Source organism: Trichosurus vulpecula, chromosome 1 (assembly GCF_011100635.1).
Source record: "Trichosurus vulpecula isolate mTriVul1 chromosome 1, mTriVul1.pri, whole genome shotgun sequence".
In the NCBI taxonomy this organism is placed as follows: domain Eukaryota; kingdom Metazoa; phylum Chordata; class Mammalia; order Diprotodontia; family Phalangeridae; genus Trichosurus; species Trichosurus vulpecula.
The window spans coordinates 17,355,538-17,374,298 of record NC_050573.1 but is presented as its reverse complement, the minus strand read 5'-3'; the positions used below and the strand labels follow the sequence as shown (position 1 = coordinate 17,374,298).

The 18,761-nt window shown below is 45.9% G+C and overlaps 1 protein-coding gene across 2 annotated transcripts in view; it reads right to left on the bottom strand.

Moving 5' to 3' along the window:
• Nucleotides 1–17,464, bottom strand: part of PITPNB (phosphatidylinositol transfer protein beta) — an 87,579-nt gene extending 70,115 nt beyond the window's left edge. For both annotated transcript variants that reach the window (XM_036765706.1, XM_036765703.1), the window contains exons 1-2: nt 17,291–17,464; nt 8,390–8,420 (exon numbers count right to left, since the gene is read on the bottom strand). In XM_036765706.1, coding sequence (XP_036621601.1) covers nt 8,390–8,420; nt 17,291–17,457 — 198 coding nt within the window. In that variant the 5' untranslated portion in view covers nt 17,458–17,464. The remainder of the gene's footprint in view (nt 1–8,389; nt 8,421–17,290) is intronic.
• Between the last annotated feature and the right edge of the window lie 1,297 nt (nt 17,465–18,761).

Genomic DNA, 18,761 nt, shown 5'->3' with positions numbered 1-18,761 from the left:
ATCAACTGGGAAATAGATGAACAATAGGCCTGCACAACCTTTGCCTTCGGGCCACTTACAGCACGCCAAAGGATTTCGGGTGGCCTTAGGAAAATGCAGAGGAAAACATTCTTTGTATGTGTAGGAAATCCTCTGGTGTGCTGTAAGCAGCCTGAAAGTTGCATAGGCCTACCTTACAATCTAGCTTCTGACCATATAATTCTACTGAAACTCTCCTCTGCAAAGTTACCAATGATCTCTTAGTTGCCACCAAATCCAATGGCCTTTTCTCAATCCTTATTCTCCTCGATGTCTCTGAAGCTCTGACACTACTGATTACCCTCTCCCCTTGATATTCTCCTATTTCTAAGTCTTCAGTACACTACTATCTCCTCCTCCTCCTCCTCCTACCTATCTACCAGACCCTTTGCTCTGCATCTTTTTCAGGATCCAGAGCCATGCCCTCAGGGTTCTGTCCTGGGTCCTCTTCTCTTCCCCCTCTATAATTACCATCTCTACGTAGATGACTATCTCCTTATTTTCCAAACATTTTGCATTTCTCTGACTTTGACACAGCCCCATTAAATTCATCACTGGGATATCTCATCTTGCAAAATCTAATCAGCCTTGTTACTCATATCTCATCAATATCCCCTGCCCTGCTTGGAGAGAAGAGACGTAACTCCTCCATTTAAGGAGGGGGAACAAGGCTGCCATCTCCTTAGATCTCTCTCATTTCCCAGACAGCAATGGTCATTCTGGACTTCTCTGGCCACTCAACCATGCATCCTTCGTCCCCACTTTTCTGTCGTCTTCCCCCATTAGAACATAAGTTACTAAGGGCAGGGACCATCTTTCTTCTTTCATATTTGCATACCCAGTGTTTAGCAAAGTGCCTGGCACATAGGAGGTGTTTAATAAATGCTTACTGACAGAATGAACAATTAAATCTACCCATCTTGTCCCAACCTCTGTGCTGACCTCCAGTCTCACATCTCCAACTGTCTTTCAGACACCTCAAAGTGGATGTCCAGCAGACATCATAAACTCAAAATTTCCAAAACTCAACTCATTATCTTGCTCCCAAACCCTCCCTGCCTCTTGCCTTCTTAATAATGTAAGGGGTACCACCATGTTTTCAGTCCTCCAGGCTCATAACCTAGGAGTCATCCTCAACTTCTCATTCTCTCTCGCCCCTCATATAAAATCTCTTGCTAAAGTCTGTTGATTTCACCTTTGTAGCACCTTCAAATATGTCCCCTTCTCTCCTCCATCACTACTCGGGCACAGACCCTCATCAGTTCGTGCCTGGACATCAGTTCATGCCATAGCCTGCTGGTGGGTCTGCCTGTGTCAAAGCTCACCCCCCTCCAGTCCACTCTCTGTTCAGCCACCAGTGCAGGTCTGAATACGTCGCCCCTCCCCGACTCAATAACAGTGGCTCCCTATTATCTCCATGATCAAACACAAAATCCTGTTTGCTGTTCAAAGCCCTTCTTTACCTAGTCCCCTACTACTTTTCCAATCTTCTCACACCTTACACCACCACACATACTCTTGGATCCTGTGACACTGGTCTCCTAGCTGTTCCACGAACAAAATGTGCCATCTCTTGGCTCAGGGCATTTTCCCTGTCCCCCATTCCTACAATGCTCTCCCTCTTCATCTCCACCTACTGGTCTCTCTGACTTCCTTTTAAGTCCCAACTAAAATCCCACTTTCTATGAGGCTTCCCCAACCACTCTAAATTTAGAGCCTTTCCTCTGTTAATTATTTCCTATTTATCCTGTATTGAGCTTATCTGTACCTAATTGCTTGCTGGCTGTTGCATTCTCATTAGATTATGAACTCCTTGAGGTTAGGGACTGTCTTTTGCCTTTTTTTCAATCCTCAGTGCTTATCACAGTGCCTAGCACATAGAAAGTGATTAATCAATGTTTACTAATATGACCTGACTTGATCAGGAATAGTTTTCTTTTAAAATAAAATCAATTTCACCTCTTAAACATGACAGTATTGGGTACAATGAAGAGTGCACTGCTCTATTGCTAGAGTAATCCAACCTCCGGTGTACGACCCTGGGCAAAGCCCCACCCTGGGGATGAAGGATGCATGGTTGAGTGGCCAGAGAAGTCCAGAATGACCATTGCTGTCTGGGAAATGAGAGCTTTGGACTACATTAACTTCTGAGGCCTTGTCCATTATCTTCTGTCCATACCTTCTTATTCTTTCCTCAAGGAAAATATTCAAGATGAAGGTGTAGGAGGCTTCTGTACAATGCATAAGGATTTTTGCCTTCTTCTTTCTTGCTGCTAAACCACTGTACACATTTTATCATGTGTCCCCTCCCACCCACCCCCACTTCACACTGAAGTCATTTGTGACCGTGCATGTGCTAGATTCACCAGAGAGGCTACTGGAGTCATTCCTTTTGGCTGGAATGCCCCTTCGTCTTCTGGCTTGATTGGTCAGGAGAATATCAGATGGATCTGTGCCTCTCCTGGTCTACTTGCTGGTAATTGGATAAGGACCTCACATTCAGAATATCAATAGCTAAGTCATGGTTTATAGACAAGCAACATGCTTCTTAGCACCTGTTGCCTCCATTATTTCAGAAGAAGAATGGGCCACATAGTACTGAAGGTCCTTTTAAATTTTTTCTTTTTTTCCTGGGTTGACATTGCCAAAAAATTCATTCTTCAGTGGCAAGTCTACTTGCCACTGTGGACTTGGACAGAAGGATCCTTGGAAAGTACTGCCTGCTTTTGAGGCCATCTAAGAAGCCTTTTTCAGCATGGCAGAACCTGCTGGAGCTTACATTTCACTGGCCTGGTCTTAAAAAACCCTGCAATGCCTCCACTCCTCAATGAGGCATCAGGAGGACAGAGAGTCCCAATGCTGAAGGAAGTAAAGTGGAGGGAGGGGAAGATAATGATATAGAATATAACAAATTCAGTGAAAAGTTTTAAGTATAATTCTTCCAAAATGATGAAACAAGAAACTGCCAGAGCCAACAAACACCTGGAACTCTTTGTCAAGTGGAGAGAAATGGCAAAAAAAAAAAAAAAAGGGCAACTCTGTTTGGAAATGTATAAATTATAAAACCTCATGGAGAAGAATGGTAAAAACTATGGGAACTGTAACCCTGGAAAAGTAAGAAGTAGCAGAAGGAACAACAAACTTAGACGAAGTTCACTGAGAGATTCAACTGTGTGAGGTAGTGGGAGAATAAAGTGTAAAGACTTCACAGGGTATATGCGTGTGTGTGTGTGTGTATATATATATATACATATATATATATATGTATGTATGTATGTATGTATTAATGTTTGAGAATAAATATACAGAGAAAAGGGAAATGGGATAAATTTGAGTCTGTGAGAATCTGATTATTTAGCCTTTAGGAATGTCTTTCTTCCCCTTCTTCTTTAGATTTATAGATGTCACCTCAGCTGTGAATGGAATACAAGATTGTGAAAGCTTCCCTATGAATAACTCAGGCAAAATGATAGTCAAATAGTACAAATTTAGTTAGGATGTGGACCTCACTAGGCCTAAGTTTCGTTTTCCTGTAAATCATATGATTTCGGGGAAATCAGGTGATATTCCCCTCTCCCCCTCCCCTAGCCTACTCACAAACCGCCATCCTAACATTAAAGTTTCCCTATAAGGTACTTCTGTAGTTTCTGTGCTGGTATTGGGTAAAACTTATTCCTGGTTAGATTGTGAGGCCACCTGTCCCCGCAAATGGTGACAGAAGTCCAGCCTCTGGGGTGGGATTTCTTAGAATTGTTCGTACAAGGATATATATCCCCTTGCTTGCCTTCTCCGCCTTGCCTCTCTTCACTACTATCTCCGCCCTGGTAGTGGGAGATGCCCAAAGCTTCTGTTTTGTTTCTACCTTGAGAAAGCCGAGACACCTCTGTTTTTTTATTTGAGTCAGTGGTCTGTTGACCCACACACAACCAAACAAAGTCACTCCAAGGAATTTGAGGGGGAGAAACCTAGAAAAAGGATGAGAGATGAAAAACAGGCAAGATCTACATAAAGGTATTTTTCCCACAAATGTTTCCTCATTGCGGATAAGAGATGGAAGTCACCACATCTGGACTCTTACTATGACAGTCCCATATGTGCTGTCAGAGAAGTGAAAATGGCCACGAAGAAAACAAAGCCAGGAAAGGAGCTGGACCAGACCAAGAATACAGAGAGGCAGGCCATGCTTCAGGTTACACACTTTTGAGGATACTGAAGGGCTGAGTATCAAAATATATGACAAAGGGGAAGGTACCAAGATCATGGAAATGATCTTGGACCTCATTATGAGGCAGAACAGAGAACCTTCCTACTTATATAAAATTTTCACATGAATACTCTACATATAAATCCATCATCTAATGATAGCATCAGAAGAGAAAAGGTAGGCTTTCATGGGGCAGCTAAATGGTGTAGTGGATAGAGCTCTAGGCTTGAAGTCAAAAAGGACTCCTCCTTTCCGAGTTCAAATCTGGCCCCAACCACTTACTATCTATGTAACCCTCGGCAAGTCACTTAACCATGCTTGCCTCAGTTTCCTCATCTATAAAATGAGCTGGAGAAGGAAACAGCAAACTATTCCAGTGTCTTTGTCAAGAAAGCCCCAAATGGGGCCATGAAGAATCAGACACAAGTGAAAAATGATCAACAACAAAAGGCTTTCACAAACAAGATTTCACATTTCCATCACACAACTAAGAGAGAATGATTAAAGACTACATAGTATCTCACTGTACTTTATTGCTTATCAACTATAAAAAGCTTACAATTTGGCAAAGTAAAATGCCACCTTAAAGGTTTTCCTCTGATCTGTATTTCCTTGAAAGAAATACAAAAGAGAACAGTTCTCATCAATATTCTGAATGTTCATACCAAGTGAGGCATACAAGGAGAGGCATGCTTGCCAAGGTGTCCATCTGTCACTGTCAATATGTAAGTCCAGCAGACAGTCCAAGCCAAAGAGGGATGCCCTAAAGATAGTGAGGTGATCCAAGCACTCCTGTTTGTGTGTGGCAAATGAGTTGATTTCAGCAAGTCCTGGAACAATACAGGGTAAATGACTCACACCTGGGGGATCCCAGGGAAGGCCTCCCAAGAAAGTAGTGGGTAAGTGGGACTTGAGCGAAGCCTTGAAGGTAGGCTACACCAAAAGAAAAAAAAAAATAGAACTAGGAGGTGCAAGACTGGTAAATGCCAAATAACATCACAAAAGGTGAAACTGATCCTATTTTCACAATATGAAGAGAATTCAAAGAAGACACCTGGAACTAAGGGGAGAGGCCCCGAGATGAATTTATGTGAGGACATGGCTAAGAGTCACCTGGTAGGCTGCCATCTCTATCACCGACACACTATACTACTGAAGTCAGAGCTCTGGACAAGACCAAAGACCCTGATATTCTGGCTGCTTGCTAGTGAGCATGTGACTGTAGAGGGGCCAGATCATGGAGGTCAAATGATTTCACCATTCTCTATAGAAACAAGGCCATATCTAAAGCAATGTGTTCTGCTCTTGGTGGCACACACTTTAAAAGAGAAATGGATAAACTATATTCATGTAGAAGAGAATTACCAATAAAAACTAGGTCTTATGAGGACAAGTTCAAAGAATTAGGGATTCAGGACAACACATGTTAAGTGCCCATTATGAGCCTGTTAGCTTAGAATACTAACAGAAACATGACACAGTCCCTTGTCCTCAAGGAACTTATGCCCTACTACAGGGACACAACATGCCCTCTTCCTCATCTCCTAACACACAGATGCCTTCTGCCCCTCTCCTCCTACACTCCAGTCTCACATGATGAAGCTGCCTTACTTTTCACAAACCCTAAGGCCTCCACCTGCTCAAGTCATCTCATTCCGTGGCATCTCCCACAAGGGATTTCCCTCTCTGTCACCCTCTTTCATTTATTTTCGATCTCTCCTGTCTCCTGGCTCCTTCCCTGCTGCCCACAAACATGCCCATGTCTCACCCATCCTCAAAAAACCCTCACTTGATCCTTCCATGCCTGCTAACTATCGTCTCCTATCTCTTCTTCCCTCTGTGGTTAAACTCCTTCAAATGGCATCTACAACAGGCACTTCAGCTTTCTCTCCCTCTCATTCTCTTCTTAACAATCTGGCTTCCATCCTCATCAGTCCACCAAAGCTGCTCTCTCCAGAGTTACTAATGATCTCTTAGTTGTCAAACCTAATGGCCTTTCCTCCATCCTCATTCTCCTTGACCTCTCTGTGGCCTTTGACATGGCTGATCACTGTCCTTTACACTCTCTTCTCTCCAGGTTTCGGGGACACGCCTCTCTCCTGGTCTGATCAGTCCTTTTCTGTCACCTTTGCTGAATCCTCCTCTAGATCACTCTCTAACCATAGGTGATTCTGAGGATTCTGTCCTAGGCCCTCCTCTTCTCTCTACTACTTTACTGGGTGATCTGATCAGTTCCCTCGGATTTAATTACTATCTCCATGTTGATGATTTTCAAATCTACCTATCCTGTCCCAATCTCTATGATGACCTCCATTCTCACATCTCCAACTGCCTCTCAGACATCTCAAAACTAGCTGTCCAGTAGATATCTTAAACCCAACATGCCAGAAATAGAACTCATGACCTTTCCCCTTAAGCCCTCCCCGCTTCCAAACTTTTTTATGACTGCTGAGGGCAACACTATCTTCCCAGCCCCCCAGACTCACAACCAAGGAGACATCCTGAATTCCTCCCTATCTCTCACAGCCCCTTTCCCCCATCCAAGCTGTTGCCAAGGTCTGTCGATTTCACCTTTGCAACATCTCCCGAATACATCCTCTCCTCTCCTGCTTCCCACCCTCATCTCCTCCCCCCTGGACTACTGCCATAGCTACTGGTGGGTCTTCTTACCTCAAGTCTCTCCCTATTCCAATCCATCATCCATTTATCCACTAGAGTGATCTTCCTAAAAATCTGATCACGTTGCCCCATTACTCAATAAATCCCAGTGGCTTCCCACTGCCTCAAGGAGGAAATGCAAAATGGTCTGGAATTCGAAGCCCTTCATAACCTAGCCTCCCTCCTACCTGTCCTGTCTTCTTACATATTCTTTGATCCAATGACACCAGCCTCCTGCTGTTCCACAAACAAGAACCTCCATCTCTCAGTTCCAGGCATTTTCTCAGGCTGTCCCCCAAGCCTGGAACATTCTCCTTCCTCCACTCCAACTACTGACCTCCCTGGCTTCCTTTAATTCCCAACTAAAATACCACCTTCGACAAGAAGCCATTTCCAACCCCCCCTTAACTGCAGTGCCTTCCTTTTGTTGATTATTTCCTCTTTATCCTGTCTATAGCTTTCTTTGTACATGTTTGCATGTTGTCTCTCCCAGGAGACTATAAGCTCCTCAAGAACAGGGACTGCTTTTTGCCTCTTTTTGTATAGGCTTAGCACACTCCGTAGCATAGCAGGCACTTACTGTTTCCTGACTGACCAACTGATTGATAAAGAAATACAACGTAATCTGAAGAAGAAAACACTAGCATTGGGTGGGAAACCAACCGGCATATGGCACCTTGAGAGAAGAGGGATTCTGAGGGATGGTACTAAAGGAATACAATCCAGAAAGGAAGAGTGGATGGGAATGCAGGAAGGGGAGAGATGGCATGTTTAGTTAGGAATTAGCTAGAAGTATTCTGATTTGGAAAGAAGGCAGACTATGTGAAGGCTGGAAGGCTGAGTTCAAGTCAGACTGTGGAGGCCTTAAGAAGACTTCACATGAAGCCTTCTAAGCTTTGCAAAGAGCTCCACACACACTCTCATCTCCTCCTTGCAACCACTCTGTCATGTAAATACAAGTATTATGCCTATTTGAACTGAAACACAAGGTCAAGTGACTTGTCCATAGTCACACAGCCAAGTATCAGGATTCAAGGCAAACCACCAACATGCATTTATTAAGCATGTCCTAAACAAATCTCCAGACTCTTCCCATTAGGCAGCAATGCTTTTCCTTAAAAGTCTGGCTAAAGGTCTGCCTTTTCTCCTACAGGCAACAGGGAACCACTAAAAGTTTTTGACAGAGGATTAACACAATAGAATCTATTTTTTTTAAAAAAAAGTTATTTTTGAAAGTGTGGGAAAGATGGCTTGGACACGGGGGAAAAACTTGAGACAAGCCAACTAATTTAGGAGGCTATTAAATAATCCAGCCACAAAGTGATAAGGGTCTGAACCACAACCCTGTGATCCCCTATACATTATTCTGGAATATCTCCCTGACTTAGACTCCAATGGCTGGGCAGATCAATAAATCCAAGGCAAAGTATGAATTTAGACAAAGAGTTACAATGTATCACTATAATATCTATGCTTTAACACAGTATCATCAGAAGCAAACAAACTTACCTCTTCAACTGAACATGGTAAAACCACACGGCTAAAAAAAAAGAAGAAAATATATATTACAAATTATATCACTGCAAAAACTAATTTTACATCACAGATCCCTAGAGATATGAGCGGTCCTTTATACCCAATGACACCATGGGGAAGAAATGCAAACTACAAATAATCTGACAGTCTCCATAGAGTCCTCTACCCCAACTAAAAAGCTAACTGTAGGATTTAACCTGAAGGGACCTTGGGGAGCATCTAATTCAATTCCCTTGTTTTAAAAACATCATACAGGCAGCAGAGCCAGAATTTAAACATGAGTCCTGTTATTCCAAATCCAAAATGTTTTCTCTTGGTTCAGGAAACACAGCCATGGTTCTTAAATCTTTGTCTGAATTAACCTTAAACAGGGAGCTCCCGGGTCATTCACTTATAGGATTTTACCAACTCTCTTGGGGAAATGGAAAACTGAGGACAGGCACCCGACTGGGGACCACATGTATGCTATCTACATATGTACATTCTGTCATCACCTTAATGACTTAGTCTCAGATTAAAACACAAGGCATTTAAAAGTTACTGGCTGGAATGGGCAGCCCCCTCCCCAGTCTCCCATCTCATCCATGTTCCAGACAATTGATTTCCATGGTACGTCTCAGAAAATACACCTACATCTTGAGGTTGTGCCAGGAAACGTATACTTCCTCACTCATTATCCATTTATTCTTCCATTTTAAATTGGAAAAAAATTGAGAAAGGAATTCTTTAGTCTGAATAAGAAAACATTTCCTCCCAGGAGTTTTCCACAGAGTCTTGCACAAACACAGTCAACTATAATGAGACAGAACTCAGGAAGGCTGTTCTGGCTTTAACCTGGTCCATAAATGTACTGCTTAGTGAATATGCCACAAAGGATGCATTTACACTATCCCAACAAGCACCTGTACCAGGCATGGACCTAAGCACAGAGGATACAAAGAAAAAGCAAATACAGTCCATTCCCTCAAGCAGACTCCACTCCACAACTCCTCTGATCCCTAACATTGTCCTGAGGAAAAGGGAAAAGAAAGCATTGGCATTAGCCCCTGGTACATTAAACTACAGCATCTGCTCAAAAGCTTTGGTGAGGATGGGCCTTCTCTTTTCCTTCACAATAAACTTTATAAAACTTCACAGACTCTAGATCCCAGCTCAGTTCAACAACTCTTACCTGGCCCAGTGTCTGGAGCTAACAAGGCAGTCCTATTCTCAAAGAGCTGCCAAAGCACTAGCCTGTCATTCTCATCTCATTCCTCCTCAATTTCTCTTGCTTAACCACAAATACTAAATTAAGTATCTTCAAGTGTCCTAGCCTACACATTCTTTGAAATATGTATTTACCTGATTTGTACCTAGATGCCTTCCAAGTTACATTTTGGAGTTACAAAGGACCTCGGAAGCCTGAAAGACCCCCAGTGAGGGGAAACACACAACCCCCAAAGGCAATCCAACACTCTGGACTGCCTCTACCTAGGGCTAGGCTGGCTCTCCAGGAAGTGCAGTGGAGGGGTGGAGGGGATATGAATGTACTTTAAGCTGTATGACTAACATGTTTTCCATCACTCTCTTAAGTCCAGACAATCACTAACAACACCCACCAAAATCGAACCCTAATTTGTAGCCTTTGCCAGTTTCTGAGGTACAAATGTTCACAATGATAATTCCAGAATCAACCCGGTACCAGCTGGCCAGCACACCTCTGCCCTTTTCTGTTCGGATTTTTCTTGAACTAAGCCTAGACTTTCCTCTTCACAGTTTCTACCCATTACCACTAGTTCTATCTTCTGGGGCCACGGAAACAAATCTTCCACATGGCAGTACTTTTCAAATACCTGAAGACAGCTCTCTCTTCTGGCTTTGTAAACAATCTGATTTTTGCATCTATCTCTTCCAAGAAGCCCTCTTCATGAAGAACATGCCACTCAACATGAACCACAGAATCACTCAAGTTTCCAGTTAGAAGGGAGCTCAGTGGACAAGGAGATCTAGCCCATGATGGAAAAAGAATCCCCTCTTCTACTGCAGGCCAGGCAGGAGGTCATCCAGCCCATCTGGAAGTAGCCAAAGGGGGGGGGGGGAGAATTTTTTTCTATTTTCTATTCTATTCTATTTTATTTTTTCTATTTTTTCCCTCATATTCATTTCTACATGTCTCCACCACAATTCTCTGAGTCACCCTGGTTTGTAACCCTGCATCCTGGACCCCTCATGGCCAATCAGCTGCCAAATCTTGTTATTTCTACCTTTCCATCTTCTCTTCTGCCCCCCTCCCTCTATTCCCAGTCACCATCCTAGTACAGACTCACACCACACCACCCCCAACCTCTAGCTTGCACTACTACTACAGTGGCCTCCACCATCCATTCCTCTCTAACTCATCCTCAGAAGAGGGACCAAAATAATTTTCCTGAAGCACAGGTCTGGTCACGTTACTGCTCCCCCTCCCCAAACTCCTGAGCCTCCTTATTACCTCTAGAAGCAAATACAAACATCTGGTGTAAGAGAACAGAATGTCTGCCTCTTTCTACCTAGAGGGGAGGCTGGGTGGAACTGTCTCCAAAACCCTGGGAAGAGCAGGCTCCAAGGTGTCTCCCCACCAGGCCAGAGCAAACCCAGACATCCTCTGCTGGGCTCACTCCAAGGAACAGCCCTTCCATATACACTCCTAGAAAGCTACAGCTGCTCCACCTTTCAAAGGTGACCAACAAAAGCAAAGCCTGGAAGGAGCTAAGGCAGGAGGTATCTTTCCGGGGAATAGGTTCCTATCTTCATCCTAGCTAGTCCCCTCCAGGTAAACAAATGGGGGGGAGGGTGTGCCAATGAGGGCACAATTATTCTTTATTCTTTATACAGCAGACCTTAACTCAGCTCCCACACAATTGCAGTCTCTACAATTAGTATGCAAACTCCTTGAGGGCAGGGACTATCCAGCTTATGACTACAGTACTTAAAACAGGGCCAAAGGAAAAAAAAAGTGCAAAATAAGCCTTAAATATATGCTAATCAGTCCTTTAGAGTTTTAGTTTCAAAATTCTAAACAACTAGTCCCCTCTCACCTGAACAGCCTTCTTTCACATTACTCTTCTACATACTCTCTCCTCTCTCTCTGTCTCTCTCTCTCTCTCCCCCTCCCTCCGTGGCTTCCCACCCCCCACCCCAGTCCAGTGAAATACAGCTTCTTATTCCTAGTACACCCCTCACCTGGAATCCTTGCTTTCCTTCAGGACTCAGCTCAAGTAACAACTTCTATGTGAGGCCACTCCTGCTTTCCCTGGCTGCTGGAGCCTCCCTAGCCTCAGGGTAGCCTTCTATAGGCTTTCTGGGCTTTGCACACGTATCTATGTGTCTGTGGTCTCCCTCAGTCACTGCTGTCATGGGGCCCAGCACATATGGGGCATTTGACAAACATTTGCTGATTGACTGATAGGGGTTTTAAGAGGCTAGAACCAGGGGATGGAGTGTTCTTGGTGAAAAGGCGGGCGGCACAAAGCCACAGAACTAGACGATGGGGACCAGCTTGGCTACACAGCTGGGTCGGGAGCCTGACCGTGGAAGGCCTGAAAGCCCAGTCCCGCTCCTCAGGATGCCTCAGTTTGCTTCTCTGCAACTTCCCTCCATTGTCCAACGCTCCCGGGCTCCCAGCTCCCTCTCTGAGCACCCTAGCCTGCCTCATTTTCCTAACTCGGCCACCATCAGTCAACAAGCTTTTTTAAAGCACCTGCTTAGTGCCAGACAAAGGGCTAAACCACCCAGCACACAAAGAAGGACCCAAAACAGTTCCGCCCATAGGAAAAGTATATTCTTATGCAGAAGACATTACAGTCCTCTGGCTGGCTGGATGCTAATCAACCCTTCCTACTACACTAGTTTTCAGGATCCAAGAATCCTGATGTCCAGCTTGTGCAAAGAGCCTGTCACTTCTCCCAACACAGTATCACAGCTCTTCACCATTCCTATTCACAGCCATGCTGCCTCTGGAGCCCGGGGCACTTAGCACCTTACTGTCTTCTCTCATCATTCATTTATTTCACCACAGAATACTTGGCCTAAACCTCTCTTCAATATACAATAGGCTATCTTACTACCAACATTTTAAAATGCAAAACAAAATTTTAATTCTAGGAGAAATCATACAGGAAGAACACAGTCTACACGGTGGCTTAAACCCAATCTGATCCGAATATTCCATTACTTGTCTACCAGTTCCTGTCTGAATTCACTGAAGACACAATAAATCCTCAACACAGAGGCATCTTTTCTGTCTGTCCAACCAAGAGCAGCTAGTAGGGGATTAAGCAACAGGCAGACTGGAAGAGGTCCCCAAGTAAATCAAGTCGAGTCACAAAATTCTCAAATCCAAAAGAACTTCACTATCATTTCAAATGCTACATAACAATTGTGCAGGTAATGAAATCAAATGAGAGGCAGCTCAGTTCCAAAAAGACTTGGGAATTCCCTATTATCACTTAATAAATGTTTATGGCCAAGATACACTAAAGCTTCAATCAACTACAAATTCCCTAGATTTCTATCAATTCTATAGCCAATCTAATCTGATTTCACAAGAAATTCCCTAGGTATGACAAACACAGAATATTGAGGAGATTGCCAAGAAATTCGCTGGCAGAAAGATGCTGCGAAATCCTTTTTACATAACATGGTTTTCACAGAAAGGCTGGATTTGTAAAGTCAGTGACTAACAGACATGAATGAGTCTTTAATGTACTTCAGAAAGTTTTTTTTTTTAATAAATCCCAGTTCATTAGTGAAAGAGAGCATCAGTTTTATCTCCCATTATTATTTTTTTTTAAATATATTGTTAAACTCTCATAAACCTGTTCACTTTTATTTCTTCAGAAAACCCAATTGTTTTAAAGTCTATCTAGCATCTTTCCACTGAGATTTCAAAATCACTTAAACAGTTCTGCAGACCATCTATTCACTCAGCAATTCACCTACAGCCACAGAGGTTGGGCCTCCTGTTGTTTGTCCTTCAGTCTCAATAGGGACCGGAGCATCAGGAAGATAATGCCATGACTTGCAAGTGAATTGGACTTAGTGAGGGAGAGCTGTGTCAATCCTCCAAGCCTTAGAAGAGAGCCTTCCCAGGACCACCCCGCTTTGGCCAAAAACAAAAGCTCCCAAACCAGAAGTCAACCTTCTAGTGTTGAGTTTCTCCAAACTCATGGACGCTAACACTGATGAGACTCAAAGTCCATAGCTAAACCTGCACTCCAAGCCTTTCCAGCTCTTTAGAACCTCCCAAAGCTGAATGTTCACCTCCACACCTCAAGGAAAAACTGGAACTTAAAGCATCCTCCAAATCCACCTTACAGTTTAGATCCTAAACATGTTCTTCCTTCTTTCACACACTTGAGCCCCTACTGTAGGCAAGGTACTCTGCCCTGAGCTTAGGGAAATGTGAAGATGAAATCCTTTTTACCCCATGGAGTTCCCAGGCTAGGTACACAATGAGAACACAAAGCAGACAGGACCTAAGAGAGGTACAAAGTCCAGGGAGACTTTCCAGGAGGAAGAGATTCCTTCCAAATGAGATCAGAAAGGCTTCCTGAAGAAAATGACATTTGACTGGGGCCCCTCTAGACAAACAAAAGTTGAACAGAAGTATGGCCATGAAGGGTGGAATACAGGGCCCCATTTAAGGCCTGGTGTGCAAGCCAAAAATCATCTTCCCCTCTTCACTCTCACCCCTCAGAGCCAAAGTGCTGCCAAGGCCTGTCACTTTCACCTTCATAACACCTTTCCCACAGACCTCCTTCTCTCTTCTGACACTGATCCCACCTAGTTCTGACAGCCTTAAGTCTCTCTCCACCCCACTTCTGAAGTGGTCTTCCCACAATCAAGATCTGACCATGTCACTAACTTTCTCAATAAACTCCAGCACAGGCCTGCGCGACCTGTGTCCATGGGCTGCTTATGGCCCAAGGGCATTCCAAAGGATTTCAGGTGGCCTACAAAAAAATGTAGAAATGTAGAAAATGTGGAAAAATCCTCTACGTTTTTCCTTGACCACTTGAGGAAGCAGCCCTTCCTGGGGCTGCAGGTTGTGCAGGCCTGCTCTGGTAGATCCTAGCACTGCCAGGATCAAACGGAAATACTGGTTAGCCTTCATAAACCTCCCCCCTCCACCTTTCCAGTCTTCTTACACCTCACACTCCTCTAAGCAGCAGCAGCTTCCTGGTTGTTCCACAAAAAGACCATCATCTCCAGACTCCCAGTATTTGCACTGATTGACCCCCACAACTAAAAAGCTCTTCTTCCTCATCTCTGAGACTTCCTTCAAGTCCCATTCAAAATCTCACCTTTTACAAGCTGAAAATTTCCCAAACTCTCTTAATTCTAGCACATTCCTGATGTGTATCCTACATATAGCTTGTTTGTCCATAATTACTTGTACACTGCCTCCCTCATTAGACTGAATTCCTTTGAAAGAAGGACCCATCTTCGCCTTTCTACATGTCCCCAGCACATTTTTCCACAGCTAACACCACTGGTTCATCTACTTATTTACTCCAGAGACTGTGGAATAAAAAATGAAAAAATCCCACAATGATGAATGGCAGGAGCTTCTTGGCCAAAAAATGTCACATAAATCTAAAATTAAAAGACTTTTAAAAACTAACAAAGCTTCAACATTTTAAATACATCTTCCAACATTTTAACTGCATTTAAGAATGCAACATTCAGTGACAGGAAAAGATTAAAGAAATTCTGGAAATACGCGTCACTAACCAAATCATTTTTCACAGCAAAGTTTGTTTCATCTTAGGGTTTGTACCTAAGTGAGAAATCATATTAAGATATTGTCCCAGGGGCAGCCGGGTGGCCCAGTGAATAGAGCATCGGCCCTGGAGTCAGGAGGACCTGAGTTCAAATCCAACCTCAGACACTTGACACCGGTACTAGCTGTGTGACCTTGGGCAAGTCACTTAACCCCAATTGCCCTGCCAGAAAAACAAACAAAAAAAAGATACTGTCCCATATGTCAATGCAGAGGTAGAGCTTATATGACATCTTAAGGTCTCTTTCAGCTGTAGATCTATGATCCCATGATCAAGCAGTGTCTCCATTAAAATTAAGCAAAAGAAGGTAAATATAATAGAAAGAGGACAGAGGTCAATAAGTTAAAACTGGTATTTAATAAGAAGAATACACTTGAACTCCAAGCTACTTGAGGATGCTGGTGACAAGCTAGCTGGGACGACGAGAGCTAGGCAATGTTATACAGTAGAAAGGATGCAGTGCTGGGCAACAGAAGAGCTGGGTTTGAGTCCAGGCTCTTCTAAAGATTGTCACTACGTCTCTGGATTTCCCCTCAGTGGGCCTTAGTTTCCTCGTAAGAGATGATGAGGGTAAAAGACACTCTACCCCCTTTGGGCTACAACACCTGATGAAAGAGGTTTTACCAGGTGCTGGTGGGAGAATATTCACATTTCTATAGCCCTTTAAGTCTTACAAAACATTTTCCTCAAAACAGTATATTACTAGCCCATTTTGCAGATGAGTTAACTCAGGCCCACACTTACTGGCTTGGTGATCATAATCTAGACACCTCCTTAGAGAAAATGTCTAGGTCATGGTCGAAGAGCTAGATAAGCAGCATATTCAACTAGAAGCTAGGTCTTCTGAAAGCATTCTTTTCAAAACACTATGCTGAAAGGGTTCAGGGGCTTTAGAAAAAAAAAAAAGTATGTATCAACTTCTTAATGCACATCCACTGTCACAGCCTCCAAAACCTTCCAGGGCTCCCTACAGCCTCCAAAATAGAAAAAAAAAATACATATACACACACACACACACACACACACACATATATTGAAAAAGAGCAGTGGATTTAGAGTGAAAGGCCTTGGGTTCAAGTCCTCGCTTTGAACCTGGTCAAGTGTGTGTCCAAGTCACTTGCCCTCTGTGCCTCAGTTTCCTCCTCTGTAAATAAAAGTGTTGGACTAGATGGCTCCCCAAGCCCCTTACAGCTCTAGACGGGTTCCATCCCCCCTCGGTCCCTCCCAGGCCTGCTCTAAGAAAGGCGCTTCATAGACACTAATGACCAGCCTGTCTTCTCCCTCTCATTGCTCATCTTATTCCACGGGAGTAGAGGTGGGGAGTCCCCCACCTCCTCCATGATGCTTTCTCTGACTCCCCCCACGTTTCTGTGGCTCCTCTGGGGCGCCCCTCCCCCCACTCCCAAACTGAGGGTCTCTGGGAGGGCAGGGGTCGTGACAGCCCTCACCTACAAGGGGAACGAGCACAGGGCCCAGAGCACGTGCTGACCACCACCCAGAGCATCAGTTTCGGGGGGCGGACGGCCGGGGCTGGGACCCCTGCAGGGCCTGGCATGCCCGCCCCCCCAGTCCCGGGCCTTTCCCACTACTCCCCTCCTCCCTCCTTCCAGTAAGCCTCGTCCCTCCCCCACGCGGGCTGCCCGAGAGGCCGGAAGAGACTCCAGGAAAAGGCTAGGCGAAGCGACCCCCTCCCAGCCTCACCTGCCCCTCCCCCGACCCCTCGGGAGCCGGTCCCAACGGAAAAGAAGGGGCTGGGGCCAGTGCGCGAGCCTGGGGGCCGGGCCGGGGCAGCGGCGCGCGGGGGCGGGGGAGAAGGGGGAGGGCGCGTGCGTGCGCAGGCGCGGCGGGGGGAGGATGAGGGGGAGGGGAGCGGAGCCGGCGGTGCGCGCGGGGCCGGGAGCGGCCGGCCTGGGTCTCTCCGCGCGGAGAGAGGGAGGGGGCGCCGAGCGGAGCCGCCGGGCCCGCCACGGCTCCGTTACCCTGCGGGGATTCGTGCCGGGACCCGTGCCCGCCAAGGGGTCCCTCCCGCCCCAGCCTGAGACAACTCCCGATTCCGTCGGCCCCAACTCACAATTCCTTAATCAGCACCATCGTTCCCTCGCCGCTGCCTCCACCGTCGCCCCTACCGCCACCGCCGCCGCCGCCGCTACCGCCACCCAAGGCGCTTGCGCAGCCCCGCCTCCTCACCCCGGCGCCTGCGCCATCCCTCCCTTCCGCCGTAGGGCCGCGCCCGCGCATCGGAGCAGGCCCCACCCCCTCCGTCGGCGGGCCCCACGGCGCCTGCGCGGACACGCCCATGGTGGCGTCTCTCCACGGTCGGAGCTCCTGCTCCATCGCCGGCCGGGGCGAGACTCCGCCCCGGCTCCCTCACGCGACCCTTGCGAGGACCCCGCCCCGGCCTCGCCCTTGCCCCTGGCCGCCTTGTTCCTCCCCTTAGCCTTCCACCGTCAGGCCGAAGAGGACAGTCTTTGCAAACGTCGGGTAGCAGTGTAGACCACAAATGTGATTCTCAAACACAGCAGTAAAAAGAGCTTCGGTGTCAGAGCACTTTGCGAAGGTAGCCTCCTGGGAGGAAGGGACCGTTAGGGTCCCCGTGGTTCAGATGAGGAAACTGAGGCAGACGGGCCGAGGGGCTCGCCCAGGGTCCCGCAGCCAGCGTGTCGGGCAGAAGTGGAACAAGGGTCCTTCGGACCCCAGGTCCAGCCCGTTCTCTGCACCACCAGGATGCCCACAAGCACCAGCTGCCCGGCACCTATTGAAAAAGATCAAGAAGGGTTAGTGGAACTCAGGCTTGAGATGAGTCAGCGATGTGATGGAGCAGCCTCGTCCCCCTCCCCCCTCCAAAAAAAATACTGAATGAGACCTTGTCTTCCAGTGGACCTGTGATTCCATTGACTTAGGGAGCGCTCATGGGCAATGGGCTCGAGTCCTAGAGTTACCTGGAGCACTGAAGGGCGAAGCAATTTGTTCCAAATGACATAACCCACATGCATCAGAAGCAAGACTCGAACCCAGGACTGAGGCCAGCTCTCCACTACCTTTCTCAGGAGTGATAGAGTCCTCGAACTCTGCCCTTATTGGATCTCACCCACAGTATTATGTTCAGTTCTGTGGGCACAGTTTAGCAAGGACATTGATAAATGGAACAGAGTCCAGAGGATATTGACTAGGATGGAAAAAGAAACAAGGCCATGCCATTGCCTGGAGGAACTGGGATATTTGGCCTGAAGATTCAGGGGGCACTTGATAGCTTTCTTCATATATGTGGAAGGCTATCCAGTGGAACCTGGGCTGGGCATCCTCTGTCTGGACCCAGACTCTGAGGGGAAGTTTCAGTTTTAGGCCTGAGGTTAGAAAAAAATTTCTGATGAGAACTCTTTACTCTAGGTTTTCATCACACAACCATCTCCAGTTTTAGACAGAAGTGTCTAAAACCTAGGAATAGGCTGCAAAGGGCAGAGGACCAATGACCTCAGAGGAGTGATATCTTGAGTTGCAAGTGAATTGGATTTAAGTGAGGCCGAGCTGTGCCAAGTCATCAG